Source organism: Haliaeetus leucocephalus, unplaced genomic scaffold, assembly GCF_000737465.1.
Source record: "Haliaeetus leucocephalus isolate CR32 unplaced genomic scaffold, Haliaeetus_leucocephalus-4.0 Scaffold32, whole genome shotgun sequence".
NCBI lineage: Eukaryota > Metazoa > Chordata > Aves > Accipitriformes > Accipitridae > Haliaeetus > Haliaeetus leucocephalus.
The window spans coordinates 158,102-172,740 of record NW_010972468.1 but is presented as its reverse complement, the minus strand read 5'-3'; the positions used below and the strand labels follow the sequence as shown (position 1 = coordinate 172,740).

The window sequence follows — 14,639 nt, the reverse complement described above, 5'->3', positions numbered from 1 at the left end:
GAGGAGGGGAGGGAGAAGGAGGAGGGGGAGCTGCGCCGCGGTCGTGACGGGCGCTCGGTCGCTCCGTTGCTTTTTTGGCGGTGAAATGGCTGCGGGTGCCGGGTGCTGAGGAGGCGGTCAGGTACGGGGTGTTCGCTGTTATCTCCTTCCCCGCTCCCAGCCGTCCTCCGCTGCCCTGCTGGGGGTGGGTGGGAGGCGAGGGGGCCCTCCGCTTCCATCCCCACACAGGGCCGGGGCGGGGGGGCGGCAGCCTGCCGGCCTGTCAGGCGGGGATGGCTGCAGGCCTGCCGGGGCATCGCTTCGGTGGGAGATCCCCTGAAACCCCGGCCGGGGCTGGGGTTGTCTGTAGTCTCGGCTGGAGGCTGACTGCTGTGGCTGGGGGGGGGGGGGGCGGGGGGGGTGCGCGGCGCCCCCCGCCCGGGGGGGCTTGTGGTTGGTGCGCACGGGTGAAATAAGTTCACGCCGTTGTCGATATTGCGCTTTTTTAAAAGTGTCTCCTCCCAATTCCTTTCCTCCCTGAAGGGAGGAGGAACAACGAGTATTTGCTCGTTTGCTTTCGTGGTTCTTGTGAGGGGCTTGCTTTGTTATGACTGAACTACCTTTCTCTGTTTTCCCCCAATATCCAATGTGGAGGGGGAGAAAAAAAAAAAAAAGGCTATGAACTCTAGGTCCTGTATTACAGCTTTCTTATTGAAGCCCTGATGCAATACCAGAGTGAAACAGGGAGGGAAAAAAAAAAGAACTTATATTGTATCTGGAGAAGATCAGTGGTACTAAAATCAATGGTAATGCAATACACTTTATTTATCCATGTTAACACTTGGTAAGAGTCTTATGTTGCTTTGTATTTGCAAGATTATTTCAGAGCTGTACAGTTAGCCTTTAGTGATAGATACAGCCAATATGTAATTAATTCTAGGAGAAAGTAAGTGTTTTTAATCAATGTTGGTCCCATTTGTCCAGGAGTATTTCTTGGTCTGCAGGCAAGGTGATTTTTTTGAGGCATGGTAATTGAATTATGCCATCTTGGTTGATGTCTGGTAATTTCATATTCTTCAAGGGTTCTTTAGAATCTGTTGGCAGCTGAAGAAGTATAGTGGTGAAAAGTCTTACTCAGTGTGGAAAAATAATAGATTAGATTATTGCCTCTTTCTGTTAATCATTTGGTAAGATAAAATCTTAAAAAAAAAAAACCAAACAAACCCAAAAAGTACTCCCTAAACAAGGTATTCTCTGGTGAAGTTTTCTCTAAGGGGAAAAAAGATCGCTTGAGAAAATGCTACTGCTTAAAATATAATACCCCTTAATTGGTTTAGTTGTGTTATGTACGAAATACACAACAGAATGAAGTACAGAAACTTGAAACACTGCACAAACCACAAAATCTAGACTAATGGATATTGCTGGTACATCAAGTAATATTTTTTTTTCCCAGGACATATTCGAGAATCCGGGCCCAGGACTGGGGGGAAGGTGGGGGTGATGATTTTCAGTGATGATCTAGGCAGAGAAAACGAAGGATTCTTTTGAAATTGGTGAAGCTTGGTATTCATGTCATGCTTCTATGTAACAAAAATACAATGTAAGACAATTAGAACCAAACAAGAAAAAGAAGATCCAACCTTTCATAGCTGTCATTAATGCTGACCAACAATGATGTATTCCACCCCCACCCCCTTCTCTTAGTGTGGATGCGGCTGTGGTCAAGACAACTTGTCATTTTATAAATGGACTTTTTCAAGACTGCCAACCCAATTAGTGAAAGTGATAAATCATTAGAAATGAGAAATAGAGAAGCATCCATCAGACTGTTCTGCCTGGCTGTCAGTGTAGGCTTTTTAAATTTGGTTTTCAATAGCAATTGTTTTGCTAAGGTTATAAAAGAGTGCATATTATTGTTTTTAAGGTATTTTTCAACTTCATGTTTGGAGTGAATCTTTCAAAGCTCAGTATTTGATTAAACCTGGCTTTTGCAAATCATCAGCAAAGTTCTTTGGCATGCTTCAGGTCATTGTGTTGAAGAGAAAAAAAAATTACTTTTTCTTAAAAAGAAGGATGTCATGTGTTTTTTTTAACAGTACTACAGCAAAAATACTTTTGAAACATAATCATAGATATACTGTTGTCATTGTCTAGAATCTTTTATTGGAAACTTAATAAGAACATATTAAATATAGTTCAAATTTATTGACTACATTGTTCAAATTCCTCATGTCCTTGTGTGCCTTTAACATAGGTATGCACATGTACACACATGCCCCTATAGCTATTTAGGAGATTTACTCAGCACATTTACACTTTATAGACAAAAGATAAATTTTCTTCCTTTCTGTCAGCTAATGATTGTCAATACACACTGACTTTTAATAAATTTAGGCATAGGACAAATTTGTACGAAGAGGTGAAATCCTTGGCAAAATTCCTGTTGGATTCCCTTAAGCTGATTATTTAATTTTGCTCCTTGCATATATTCAAACAAGATTGGAAAAGCTAACTAAATGCTTATTACATAGTCTGATTAGAAGGCTGTTCCTCAGCAAATCACTGGAAGAATGGATTTATAGAATCATAGAACAGTTTGGGTTGGAAGGAACTTTTAAAGATCATCTAGTCCAACCCCCCTGCGATGAGCAGGGACATCTTCAACTCAATCAGGTTGCTCAGAGCCCCGTCCAGCCTGACCTTGAATGTTTACAGGGATGGGGCATCTACCACCTCTCTGGGCAACCTGTTCCAGTGTCTCACCACCCTCATCGTAAAACATTTCTTCCTTATGTCCAATCTAAATCTACCCTCTTTTAGTTTGAAACCATTGCCCTTTGTCCTGTCACTACACTCCCTGTCAAGAGTCCCTCTCCAGCTTTCCTGTAGACCCCCTTTAAGTACTGAAAGACTGCAATAAGGTCTCCCCAGAGCCTTCTCTTCTCCAGGCTGAACAACCCCAACTCTCTCAGCCTTTCCTCACAGCAGAGGTGCTCCAGCCCTCTGATGGTTTTTGTGTGCCTCCTCCGGACCCGCTCCAACAGGTCCATGTCTGTCCTGTGCTGAGGACTCCAGAGCTGGATGCAGGACCGCAGGTGGGCTCTCACCCGATGGGAGCAGAGGTGCAGAATCCCCTCCCTTGACCTGCTGCCCACGCTGCTTGGGATGCAGCCCAGGACGCGGTCGGCTTTCTGGGCTGCAAGCGCACGTTGCTGGCTCGTGCCTGGCTTTTCATCCCCTGGTACCCTCAAGTCCTTCTCGGCAGGGCTGCTCTCAATCCCTTCATACCCCAGCCTGTATTGATACTGGGGGTTGCCCTGACCCCGGTGCAGGACCTTGCACTTGGCCTTGTTGAACCTCATGAGGTTCACATGGGCCTACTTCTTGAGCTTGTCCAGGTCCCTCTGGATGGCATCCCGTCCCTCAGGCATGTCAACCACACCACTCACCTTGGCGTCATCTGCAAGCTTGCTGAGGGTACACTCGATCCCACTGTCTATGTCCTTGATGAAGGTATTACACAGTACTGATCCCAATACAGATCTCTGAGGGACACCACTTGTCACTGATCTCCATCTGGACGTTGACGCATTGACCACTGCCTTCTGGATGCGACCATCCAACCAGTTCCTCAGCGACCAAACAGTCCACCCATCAAATCCATCTCTCTCCAAATTAGAGAGAAGGATGTTGTGGGGGACCATGTCAAAGGCCTTACAGAAGTCCAGACAGACAACATCTGTAGCTCTTTCCTTGTCCACTGATGTAGTCACTCCATCCTAGAAGGCCACTAGGTTGGTCAGGCAGGACTTGCCCTTGGTGAAGCCATGCTGGCTGTGTCGAATCACCTCCCAGTCCTCCACGTGCCTTAGCAGAGCTTCTAGGAGGATGTATTCCATGATCTTCCCAGGCACAGAGGTGAGGCTGACGGATTGGTAGTTCCCAGGGTCCTCCCTTCTACCCTTTTTAAAAATGGGTGTAATGTTTCCCTTTTTCCAGTCCCCAGGGACTTCACCTGACTGCCATGACTTTTCAACTATCATGGAGAGTGGCTTGGCAGCTACATCAGCCAATTCCCTCAGGACTCTGGGGTGCATCTCGTCAGGTCCCATAGGCTTGTGTATGTTCAAGTTCCTCAGGTGCTCACAAACCTGATCTTCTCTTACAGTGGGAGGGACTTTGCTCCCCCAGTCCCTGCCTTGTGGTCCATCCACTTGAGAGGTGTGGGAGGAGAGGTTGGCAGTGAAGACTGAGGCAAAAAAGTTGTGGAATGCCTCAGCCTTCTCCTTGTCTGTTGTTACCAGTTTGCCAGTCTTGCTCTTCGGAGGGGGGTGTGGGGGTACGCTTTCTTTGACCTTCCTGTTCTGGCTGACATACCTATAGAAGCCCTTCTTATTATTCTTTGCATCCCTTGCCAAGTTCACCTCCATCCATGCTTTGGCATTCCTGGCCCCATGCCTACACAACCAGACAGCATCCCTATACTCTTCGCAGGATACCTGTCCCTGCTTCAGCTGCCTGTGCAGTTCCTTCTTGCCCTTTAGTTTGATCAGCAGGTCTTGACTCAGGCATGCCGGTTTCTTGCCCTCCTTTGCTGATTTCTTACACCTGGGGATCGAGATCTCTTGCACTCTATGGAAAGCATCCTTAAGGATCTGCCAGCTCTGTTCTGCTCCCTTGTCCCTGAGGGCAGTTTCCCAGGGGGTCGTATTGACTAACTCCTTGAAGAGCTGGAATTTTGCTTTCCTAAAATTCAGGGTCCTGACTTTACTCTTTGCCTGGCCCATATCCCTCAGAACTGTGAACTCCACCAGTGCATGATCCCTGCAGCCCAGGCTGCCTCCAATCTTGACATCACCAATTACCTCACTTGCATTCGTGACCAACAGGTCCAGCATCGCATCCCCTCTGGTAGGACTGTCTAATACCTGGCTTAAGAAGTTATCCTTGATGCATTCCAGGAGTTTCTGGATTGCCGACTTTGCTTTTTTTTTTTTGCCACTTTTCTGGCAGATGTTGGAGTGGTTGAAGTCCCCCAGCAGGACGAGAGCCTGCGAGCACGGTGTCTCCTGTAGCTGGAGTAAGAAGGCTTCATAAGTGGGCTCCCCTTGGTCAGGCAGCCTGCAGTAGACACCAGCCACAAGGTTCCCTTTGTTGCCTCGGTCTCTGATTCTTACCCATAAGCTTTCAACCTGCTCGTGGCTATTCTTCAGAGACGGCTCTTCACACTCTGTCCAGTTCTTGATGTAGAGAACTCAGCTGTCCCTTCTGAACAGCCTGTACCCATCAATAGCTGCACTCCAGTCATGGGATTTGTCCCACCAAGCTTCAGTAATGGCAACTGGGTCATAGCCTTCTGGCAGCATGGTGGCTTCCAACTCCTCCTGTTTGTTGGCCATGCTATGTGCATTTAAGGTGATCCAGCTTGCTAGCAAGGGGGAGACGGTTAAACTTAGTGTGGGTATTTATCAGTTATTTGAGGGATCAATTTTTTTTTTTTGGCATCTACTGATACTCAGTAACAGGGAAGTCCCATTCCTCTTACATCTGATACTTCTGCCATTTATTCCCCCCCTTTTTTGAGTTTACAGTAGGAGGAAATTAAATTTAATAGTCAAATACAATATGCAGAAGTAAAAATAATTTTAAACGGTAGGTTTTATTTACACAAGAAACAAGCTATTTCCAGGCTGTTTTGTTTGTCAGTGCTTTCACTTCCTTTCTAGTTAGCTTTAAAGTACGGGTACTTCTCAGATGATTGGACCATTGTTCTTTTGAAAATGGATAATAGTTTAATATATTAAAAAGAACACTTTTAGGTTTTGTTGCATTGTTGGACAAGTGAGACCCTCAAGGTTTCTCTGAAATGGGTGACGGAGAGCTACGATGCTATAGGTGGTGGAGAGAACATGTATAATTCAAGTACTGAAGGACAGGATGCAGACAAGACAAAATAGTTATGGTGTTATGTTGATAAACCAGTACAGTTTCTGTCCAGCATCTTTCAGAGTCTTTGTACTGTGATTTACAAGTCTGTTGGTTTCATGAGGTAGGTGACACTGCAGGTGGCTCTGTGTTGATGCTTGGGTCTCCAGAGTTTACTGGCTGATGCCACAGGAAAATACTTAACCTACTGCCTAAAGGCAGTGTAACTGCAGACTGCTGTACCTGAGTAAATACCGCGGGACCCAACGTGGTTATAAAGTCATCTCCATGATTTTGCTCTGCTAGGCTTTGTTAAAATTGCTGCAAGGAGCCATCAGTCCAAAAATGTGGAGCCCAAGTAATTGACTTGACCCTATGTGAGAAACCAGCTTTTCCCATAGATGGCTCTTCTTAGGACAAGGATGTGTATTTCCCTGATTTGATTGTATTAACAGAGTGGATTAGCCATTTAAGATGGAGCAGTAGGGACGAGTGAGGTGGGTTTCTTTTTCTTGCTTGATACTGTTTCATGGCTTTTTTTTTTTTTAAACACATGAGTCTCAACAGAAGCATTGTGGTTTTTAATCTTCCATCCACAGAAGTTAACTATGATTTGAGTTTTTTATTTTGATAATATTTATATATAATATGTAATCTGTCTAACATGTGCCTAGCTGCTTCATGTCATTGTCTTAATTTTCCAAACTTCAGACATCCAGTTAAGAGAGATGCTGTGCTCCAGAGATTAAAATATTGTGGTTTATTTACCTAAGTGTAACTTTTTTTCTAAGATTCTAGCAAAGTTCATCTTTATGAATGAAAGCAGAAAGCAAGGTAGAATATGAATAGATGTACCTAAGAATCTCTTGCTATTGCATACTTGGGGAGGTTTTACTTTTATCAGTCCTGGGGATGGAAGAAGAAGAATACAATTACTTGATGCCACTACTCTTATTTAAACTACATATACTCAAGAACAAACCCATATAAATATTTCTGTCCCATATAAAGGTTAAATATGTGGTTGAGATGAGATCGAGAAAACCAAGCTGGTCAGTTGTGCACAGGAGGCCTATACTCTGATGTCTTGGTGTTTCTTTTTTATTTTGCAGTCATTTTTACATGCATTTGCTCCTTCCCTGGTTCATTTTGGATAGGCTAGGAGTTCCTTTTCCTGGCTAAATCGTGTGACTGTGGGAAAAGATGAAGTATTAAAACTTGTATAGAACTTAAAAGCCCAGCACATGCTTTTTGTCTTTATTAATACCCTATATTTATTGCCTGTTTTAGGGCATGTAGAGATGAATGAAACAAACTAGATTATTCTGTTTCTTTTCATTGCTGCTGGTTAAACAGAGAAACTTGAAAAACTTGTTCTGATTTCATTGCTATAATTTTTTTTTGTTCTTGTTGTTAGAATTAGACTTAACGATCAATAAGGGTAGCTGACTCAACCAGAAACTCTTCTGACCTACTTTGATAAATGTATCTTTGATCCCCCCCTGTTACACCAGCAGAGACAGGACTGCCCAGAGCAGTGCCAGAGAACAGGATTGTTGATATCTGTTAGCCTAAACAGGAGTCACATGTGTTTGTCTGTAGTACTTACAGTTGACAGAAATAAATAAGCCAGTTGATTGAGTGGGTAGGTAGTATGTTTTTTCTCTCGAGATTATTGAAGGGTAGTTCCAGTGCGTTGTATGGTACAGGAATCTGCTGATAAACTTCACCAGAGTATCAGCAATAGTGAAACAGTATTTAATGTAAAGTTCCTCCCCCCTGCCAATGCAGCCTTGAAATCTAGTTAAAGAAAAATGTTGGAACTAACATTGGTTGGTTTGTGCTTCACATTTTGTACGTCATTTTAAAAATCATTAAGGCAGTACTTTTTTTAAAAAGGCAACAGTCAGTATGGATGGTGTACTGTTTAATCTTTCTTGGTTTTAAAATGCTTTATAATTGGTTTTATTGCTTCTTGTTTTGCCTATTTGCATTTTCAGAATGTATACAAACTAAATGGGGAAACATAAAATAATCAAGTATAAATGTTTTTCCTAGGTATTTTTGAGCTGACTTCTTTCATCGAATACTGAGATTGGTAAAATCATGGATATGTATGCCAGGGCTCAGAGCAATCGAATGAAACCGAGAATATCTGTGAAAAAGGTAATTATCTGTATTTAAAAAAAACATTTCAGAGCTTTTCAATCTTTATTGCAACAGTCTAATAATGAACCAAGTGAACTGGTAGGATGTTGTTTTTTTTTTTTTTTTTTTCTTTATATGTTTTAATTTTGGTTGTCTTAACATTTCAGGGAGGCAAATAAACTGCCTTTGCTTTATGCTTTGGCATATTTAGTGTAATGGAACTGGGAGACAGAATAATTTAAGGAAGGGACGCATGCTTTTGCCTTTTGTCTTTGCCTTTTGTTTTAAGGTGTGTTCTGGTTTCGGCTGGGATAGAGTTAATCTTCTTTCTAGTAGCTGGTATCGTGTTATGTTTTGGATTCAGTATGAGAAGAATGTTGATAAGACACTGATGTTTTCAGTTGTTGCTGAGTAGTGTTTAGACTAAGTCAAGGATTTTTCAGCTTCCAATGCCCAGCCAGCAAGAAGACTGGAGGGGCACAAGAAATTGGGAGGGGACACAGCCAGGACAGCTGACCCAAACTGGCCAAAGGGATATTCCATACCATGTGACATCATGCCCAGTATATAAACTGGGGGGAGTTGGCCAGGGCAGGGAGTGGGTGGGGGGTAGGGAGCAGATCGCTGCTCGGGAACTGGCTGGGCATAGGTCAGCGACTGGTGAGCAATTGCATTGTGCATCACTTGTTTTGTAAATTCCAATTCTTTTTTTTATTATTATTATTGTTATATTATTATTGGTATTATATTTCTTTTCTGTCTTATTAAACTGTTCTTACTTAACCCACAAGTTTTACTTTTTTTTTTTTTTCTTTTTTCTGATTCTTTCCCCCATCCCACTGGGTAGGGGAGAAGGGAGTGAGCAGCTGCGTGGGGCTTAGTTGCTGGCTGGGGTTAAACCATGACAAGGTGATATGATGAAATCATGATGTATTTATTTGCTAAAATTTGCCTTGTTTATTGGAGTATAACTTTTATTCTAAGCATAGATTTTTCAAGTTTATATGTAATAAAATATGAATATGTAGTGTTCACTGAAAACTGTTCTGTGAAGTCTGTATTAGGGTTTACTGTAATATCTTTAGATCTTGGTTTCTTGACTGGCTTATCATTGTGTTTACATGAACGTCGAGGCAGTGCTTTGCTGAAAAAGAAAGTATGTCTAGCACTTATGAAAGATTAGTGGGTTTTTTCAACAGTATTTATTTATTTATTCTTTCAAATTTTGTCAGTTTAGCTTGGAGAACATAAATACTCTCCCTCAAATTTTCTTGCAGCTTCTATAAGCACTTACTGAAATGAAAGTTGCAGTTTACCCTGAAGGAACAAATATATTTATCCAATCATACTTCTCAAAGTAGTTGAATACAAATGAGTTTTTCTAGGTCTTTCCTGGTTACTAATAAATTCCTTACTTGCGAGTGTGTGCAACGCTTAAGAGGAGACACTGGGCAAGGAAGTATCTTGTCACATGAAAATTGCATTATTTTTATCCGTAAGTAGATTTTGTTGTTTTAAGGAAACAGTGTCTGTGTTATAGGTCCTGCAGAAACTGCTTGAAGGCAAAGGTAAGCATTATGGGACTGCCAGGCAGGTAATCAGTTGTTCCAGGTCCTGATAGGGAGTGTTAACTGCCATATATTAAGCAGCTTGTAATTATGGGTGAAATTCTTTCACTTTTAAGACACACGGTTTAAAAGACTTTTATTTTATTGGTAAATGAGAAGTCTCCAGCTCAAAAGGAGTTCTTTAACTGCAGTCAAGTCATTTTGCATTCTTAACCTGAACATAAACCAATTCTAGAGGACTTTTTAAGTCTGCCCTTTATTTGTTTTTCTTCTTCAATTTAAAAAACAAAACAAACAAACCAACAACCTTCCCCTAGGTTTTCAGACCTTTGCGTTGCAAAAACATCTTTCTAATAATGACAGTGACCAGTGATTCCTCACTGACTGTAATGGTTGCCTAAAATATTAGCTCTGTGAACTGCTCCGTTAATTGCCATTGAGCATTCTGGACTGTGTGGTTCTAGGAACATGAATTCAACCCTTCTGGGGTGTCTTGCAGAATTCTACATATTCATACAGCCAGACTCCAGTGTTTTGGTCTGTGGCTGCCTTCTCTTGATGTTTCCCTGAGGGGTGGCTACTTAGATTATAGTGTGGAACTTTTCATCCTTTCTCACAGAGCCAGGCAGTAGGATGGTCAGAGTTGCACCACGTTTCATCTTATGTCTTTGCAGCTTGCGGTCTTATTCATGTCCTCTTTGTAATACTTAACAGGAATTGTTGCAGTAGTAGCTCTTAACAGTCAGTGTATGGTTGTGGTATGCACATTTAAAACCTAAGTTTCCATTTTTTCCAAAATGACTTCAAAATATTCAGTCCATTTAAGTCTTCCAGCGCATGAAATCAGGAAGAGCTGCTTTGTTACTTAAGAGCAGAGTAAACATGAGTCTCCAGCACTGGACTTGATTTCTCTGCAGATTGTGGCATCTTACAGGTTTGTGGGTTATTAGAAATATTAGAGAGCAGTTGTTTAAAATAGTTCATGAGACTGATTAGTGTAGAATTTCCTCCAGCGTACTGTGAAGGATCCATAGATAATGACTTCTTGATTTGCTGGCCACAAAGGGGACAATGCAAAACTTTGAATTGCTCATTTGAGCTAGAGGCATGACAAGGATTTTCATTGTTCAAGTCTGTCTTGCTCTGTGAACACTTGAGGATATTTGTGTTTTCCCCTGGTACAATTGCAATTGAAATAGGATTTCTTGTGAGACATGTGACTGAATTTCTGTGAGGAAGGAGTACACCGGCCTTACTGGTTTTCAGTTGTTAATGTAGTTGCCTGTGTCCTACACTGGGGTTGTGAGAGAACTTGATTTCATTGTCTGTTGGATAGGAGTCCTTTGCTGTCACAAACACAATTTTGATAAGAATATGAAAAAAAAATTAAATATAGTCTCACAATTAATGAGGGGAGATTGAAAAAAAAAAAACAAACCCCCCAAAAAAACCCCTACTGGTCTTTTTAAATTTTTTTTGAACCACACTACTGTAATAGCTAAGAATCTTACGAATTCCAGGCTGAAGCTATTCACAGCAAATTTATACCTGTTTGTTCACGGATGTCATTATTCTTCAGCTTAAATAGTTTTTTTTCTTTTGCTGATGCTCGCCCTTGTGATGTTTTTACAGTTGACTATCTGTCCTCTGTCAGCCTTGGTTTTTGGAAACTCTGTAAAGTGAGGTTTTAGTCTGCTTTTATGTGAAAGCCTCTGCATTCCAGTGATTATCCTTCATAGTCCTACTTTCTGTGCTTGTTGTGAGTTAATCTTCTTTTACATGTGGATGATACTGTATGTGCAATTACACAGGATGTCCTTCTCAGTGACTCTGATGTCAGTTCTTTCACTAAAGGATGCATACTAGTGTCACGTTTGCTATTTGACCATTTGTTGCTATACCGTGATCAAGAAGTCAACTCAGGTCTTCTATTTCCCAGCTTGTGAATTCACAATTCTATTTTAAAACCTGCTTTTGGTTTTTAAGGACGTAACTTTGTACTTCCTATGGTTGCATTTTAAAATACTCTCACGTTGAACAAGTTCTTCCTGTATGATTTGCTATTACTGGGTTACTGACCTACATCTACTATATCCTCAAAAAACCCACTTTGCTATCTTCATTCAGGAAGATTCTTTTACGGAAACAGCTCTTTTAGTAAATTCTGTCTTTTTCTGGTTTTGTTAACTTTTCGTATATTTCAGTGTAAATAATCCATGGAAGTCCAGATAGATGAAATCTTTTCTCTATGTATGTTTTGTGGTTGTTAATTTCCATATCTTTATTCTTTGCATGTTCTGAACTTTTTAATATTCATTAATATGATCTTAAAAACATGCATCACTTCCTCCTTTTTAGATATGGATATTTTATCTCTTCAGTTAATGTAGTGCCACCATCAGTGTGCTACCAGACCTACGTATAGTCTTGTATGCTGGTTGTTCCAGACCTGAGGGAGATTTTCCCAATTGCTGCATCTTTCTTATTCTCCCACTTCAACTTAGTATTCTCCAAAATTTTGAATTTTCCTTCACCTCAGTAGTTCCTAATACCATACTCCTGTTCTGGTTATCCATCCTGCCTTTCAGGATGTTAAACTAGGGAAAAGTACTTGCTTATAAATAAGGTAGATGTAATAGTTTGTAGCCTTAGAAAACCTAACTACTGGAGAATAAAGATGAGCCCTTCTCAAACTGGATCACTGTTGGTCTGCAGAAAATTAGCAGGTCAAGTTGTGTGACCTTTTTTTTTTTAATTACTGTTTTGAGTGCTGTGACTCATTAAATTATTGTAGAAGCTGAATATGAGACATTTCAACATGCTTGCTTGACTTCACAAGTGACTATTGTATGAGATGAATGGAGGAATTACTGGGGAAGAGTCTTTGAGCAATATTGGTATCACAGCCACCAATTTGGAAGATCCAGAGAATCAAAGAGAAAGACACTGTCAGCATACTTTTGGAAGTACAAAGATATATTACGAATGTGTGGAGGTAAATTGCAACTAAACGTGGGGGCAAAGTAGTAGATGAAAGTGAAAATTAGAGGAACACTTCATTAATTTATTTCAAATGATCCAATGACTGCTTCAAACGCATTTTAAAATAGTTCAGCTGTTACTTTTCCATAAAAATTACTGTTTTGATAGCTTTAATGTCACTTGGCCTTGGCTGTCAGAGTGGTAGTCTGAGCCTTGTTTGCTATCATTCTGAAATATATTTTGGTAATCTCAAGGATCCTGAAGTGGAAGTTTCTATTTTGCTTTTGTCTCTTCATTCTAGAAATGCTTGCCTAATTTTGTATTGCTGTGAGCACAAGCATGGTGACACTGGCCATGCTATAATAATTTGGCTTCCCATGTAGTAGTACTTGATACCATTTTTTCTCCAGCAAAAAGCCCATAAATCTTTATTGAGGTTTAACTGTAATACGTAAGTTCACTTTTTACCATAAAGGGATTGTTCTTGCTGTGGGAGTATCAGAAATGCAAAACATTCTCTGACTAAATTTGGCTATCTAGCACTTCTGCTATTGTTTAAGAAGCTATGCAAATTTGAAATAACTTGTCATAAGTTGAACAAACTGATTTCTCACTTCATTTTTAACAGGGCAATCACATAGAGTAAGTAACTGGATTAACAATTTATAACCGTATTGTGATCTTATTTGTCTTCTTAACTACTTGCTAGAGAAGATGACAGGTTTAAAATAATAATAATAAAAAAAGGTTGCTAACTTTCTAAAACAAGTTAGAGGATGCTGTCTTTTTTACAAGCTGAATGAACCAGTTTCTGTTGTTGTTCTGTCATCTTGTTTTATTTGCCTTCAGATACCAGAGATGATAATTCTTTTGTTCTGCTGCACTTTGTTACACTTGGAGAAAGTTTTAGATGCTTAAGCCTTTTTTAGCCATCTGTGGGTGCTTGCATGTCACCATAAGTGTAAATATAAGAAGTGTTGCAAGAAGTATTTACATGGGATTAAGTTACAGTTGTTTCATATTGTTCAAGGAATGGGAAAGGAAGATGTGTGTGGATTTTCTTGTTGTTTTTTTTTTTTTGTTTATTTTTCTTCCCCTCTGACTTTTGAAGCCACCTCCTTTACTTTTCATGGCTAAATTTGCTTTTCGTCCTTTCTAAGGAAAAGCTGATGGAAAAGTTCCCTATACAGGCTTTGATGGAAGGAATAGATGGGGCTTGGATTTTTTCTTGGATTCATCTGTTTCTTTTTTCCAAGTCTGCATGTTCTCATCTCTTCTTTTTTTTAATACAGAATGGTCAACTTCTTTTCTAACAAAAGTACTGCTTGAAGAAAACAACTTAACTGTTTCAGTTCCATGTCCTGAACTAAATTTAAACTTCAAACTTGGTGATTTATATAAAAAGTAATTTGAAGTAGTACTTAGAGTAGGGAAACCTACTGGGGGGCAGGGGATTGATGGACGGACCCTGTATCCAAAACCGAAAATGCATTTTTTTCTTATATTTTTTTCATTGTTTTTCAGAGTTTTGGTGAAGGTGTACTGCACTCTATGAAGTCACTGCTACACAGCAGAAAAGAGTTATGCAATGTATCAGCAGAGGGATGTCTAAATCGGGAAGAACAAGATAATTTTATTGAGGTTTGGCATAACCTGACCATTTATGTATATTTTGTGGCTATGAGAGAAAATGATTTAGCTTGAAGCAGTATGCAAAGTTGCGGAATAGTAAATGTGAACAATGCTGCAAGTTACTGGCCGTAAAATCTGTACCCTCTATTGTCATTCTTGAATTCAGTCACTGTAATCTTGAAAAGACCTGTGATATTTCAAGATGACATTTCTCTGCTTTGTAGGATTTGTGAAACTAAAAAACCAAAATGTGTAGATAGATGATTTTGTAAGAATTGTATAACTGGGTGTACTCCATTTGTGAGCACTCCTGTGATCGAGGTTGTATGGATGGTATCCTAACAAAGTAGCAGAACATTCTGATCCAGGTCTGAAGATAAAAGTTAAAGTGATTACTCTTGT

The 14,639-nt window shown here is 40.4% G+C and overlaps 1 protein-coding gene across 3 annotated transcripts in view; it reads left to right on the top strand.

Moving 5' to 3' along the window:
* Positions 1 to 26: 26 nt before the first annotated feature.
* The window catches only part of AKAP11 (A kinase (PRKA) anchor protein 11), a 46,783-nt gene continuing 32,170 nt past the window's right edge, over positions 27 to 14,639 (top strand). For all 3 annotated transcript variants that reach the window (XM_010576461.1, XM_010576453.1, XM_010576443.1), the window contains exons 1-3: positions 27 to 121; positions 7,966 to 8,073; positions 14,130 to 14,246. In XM_010576461.1, coding sequence (XP_010574763.1) covers positions 8,014 to 8,073; positions 14,130 to 14,246 — 177 coding nt within the window. In that variant the 5' untranslated portion in view covers positions 27 to 121; positions 7,966 to 8,013. The remainder of the gene's footprint in view (positions 122 to 7,965; positions 8,074 to 14,129; positions 14,247 to 14,639) is intronic.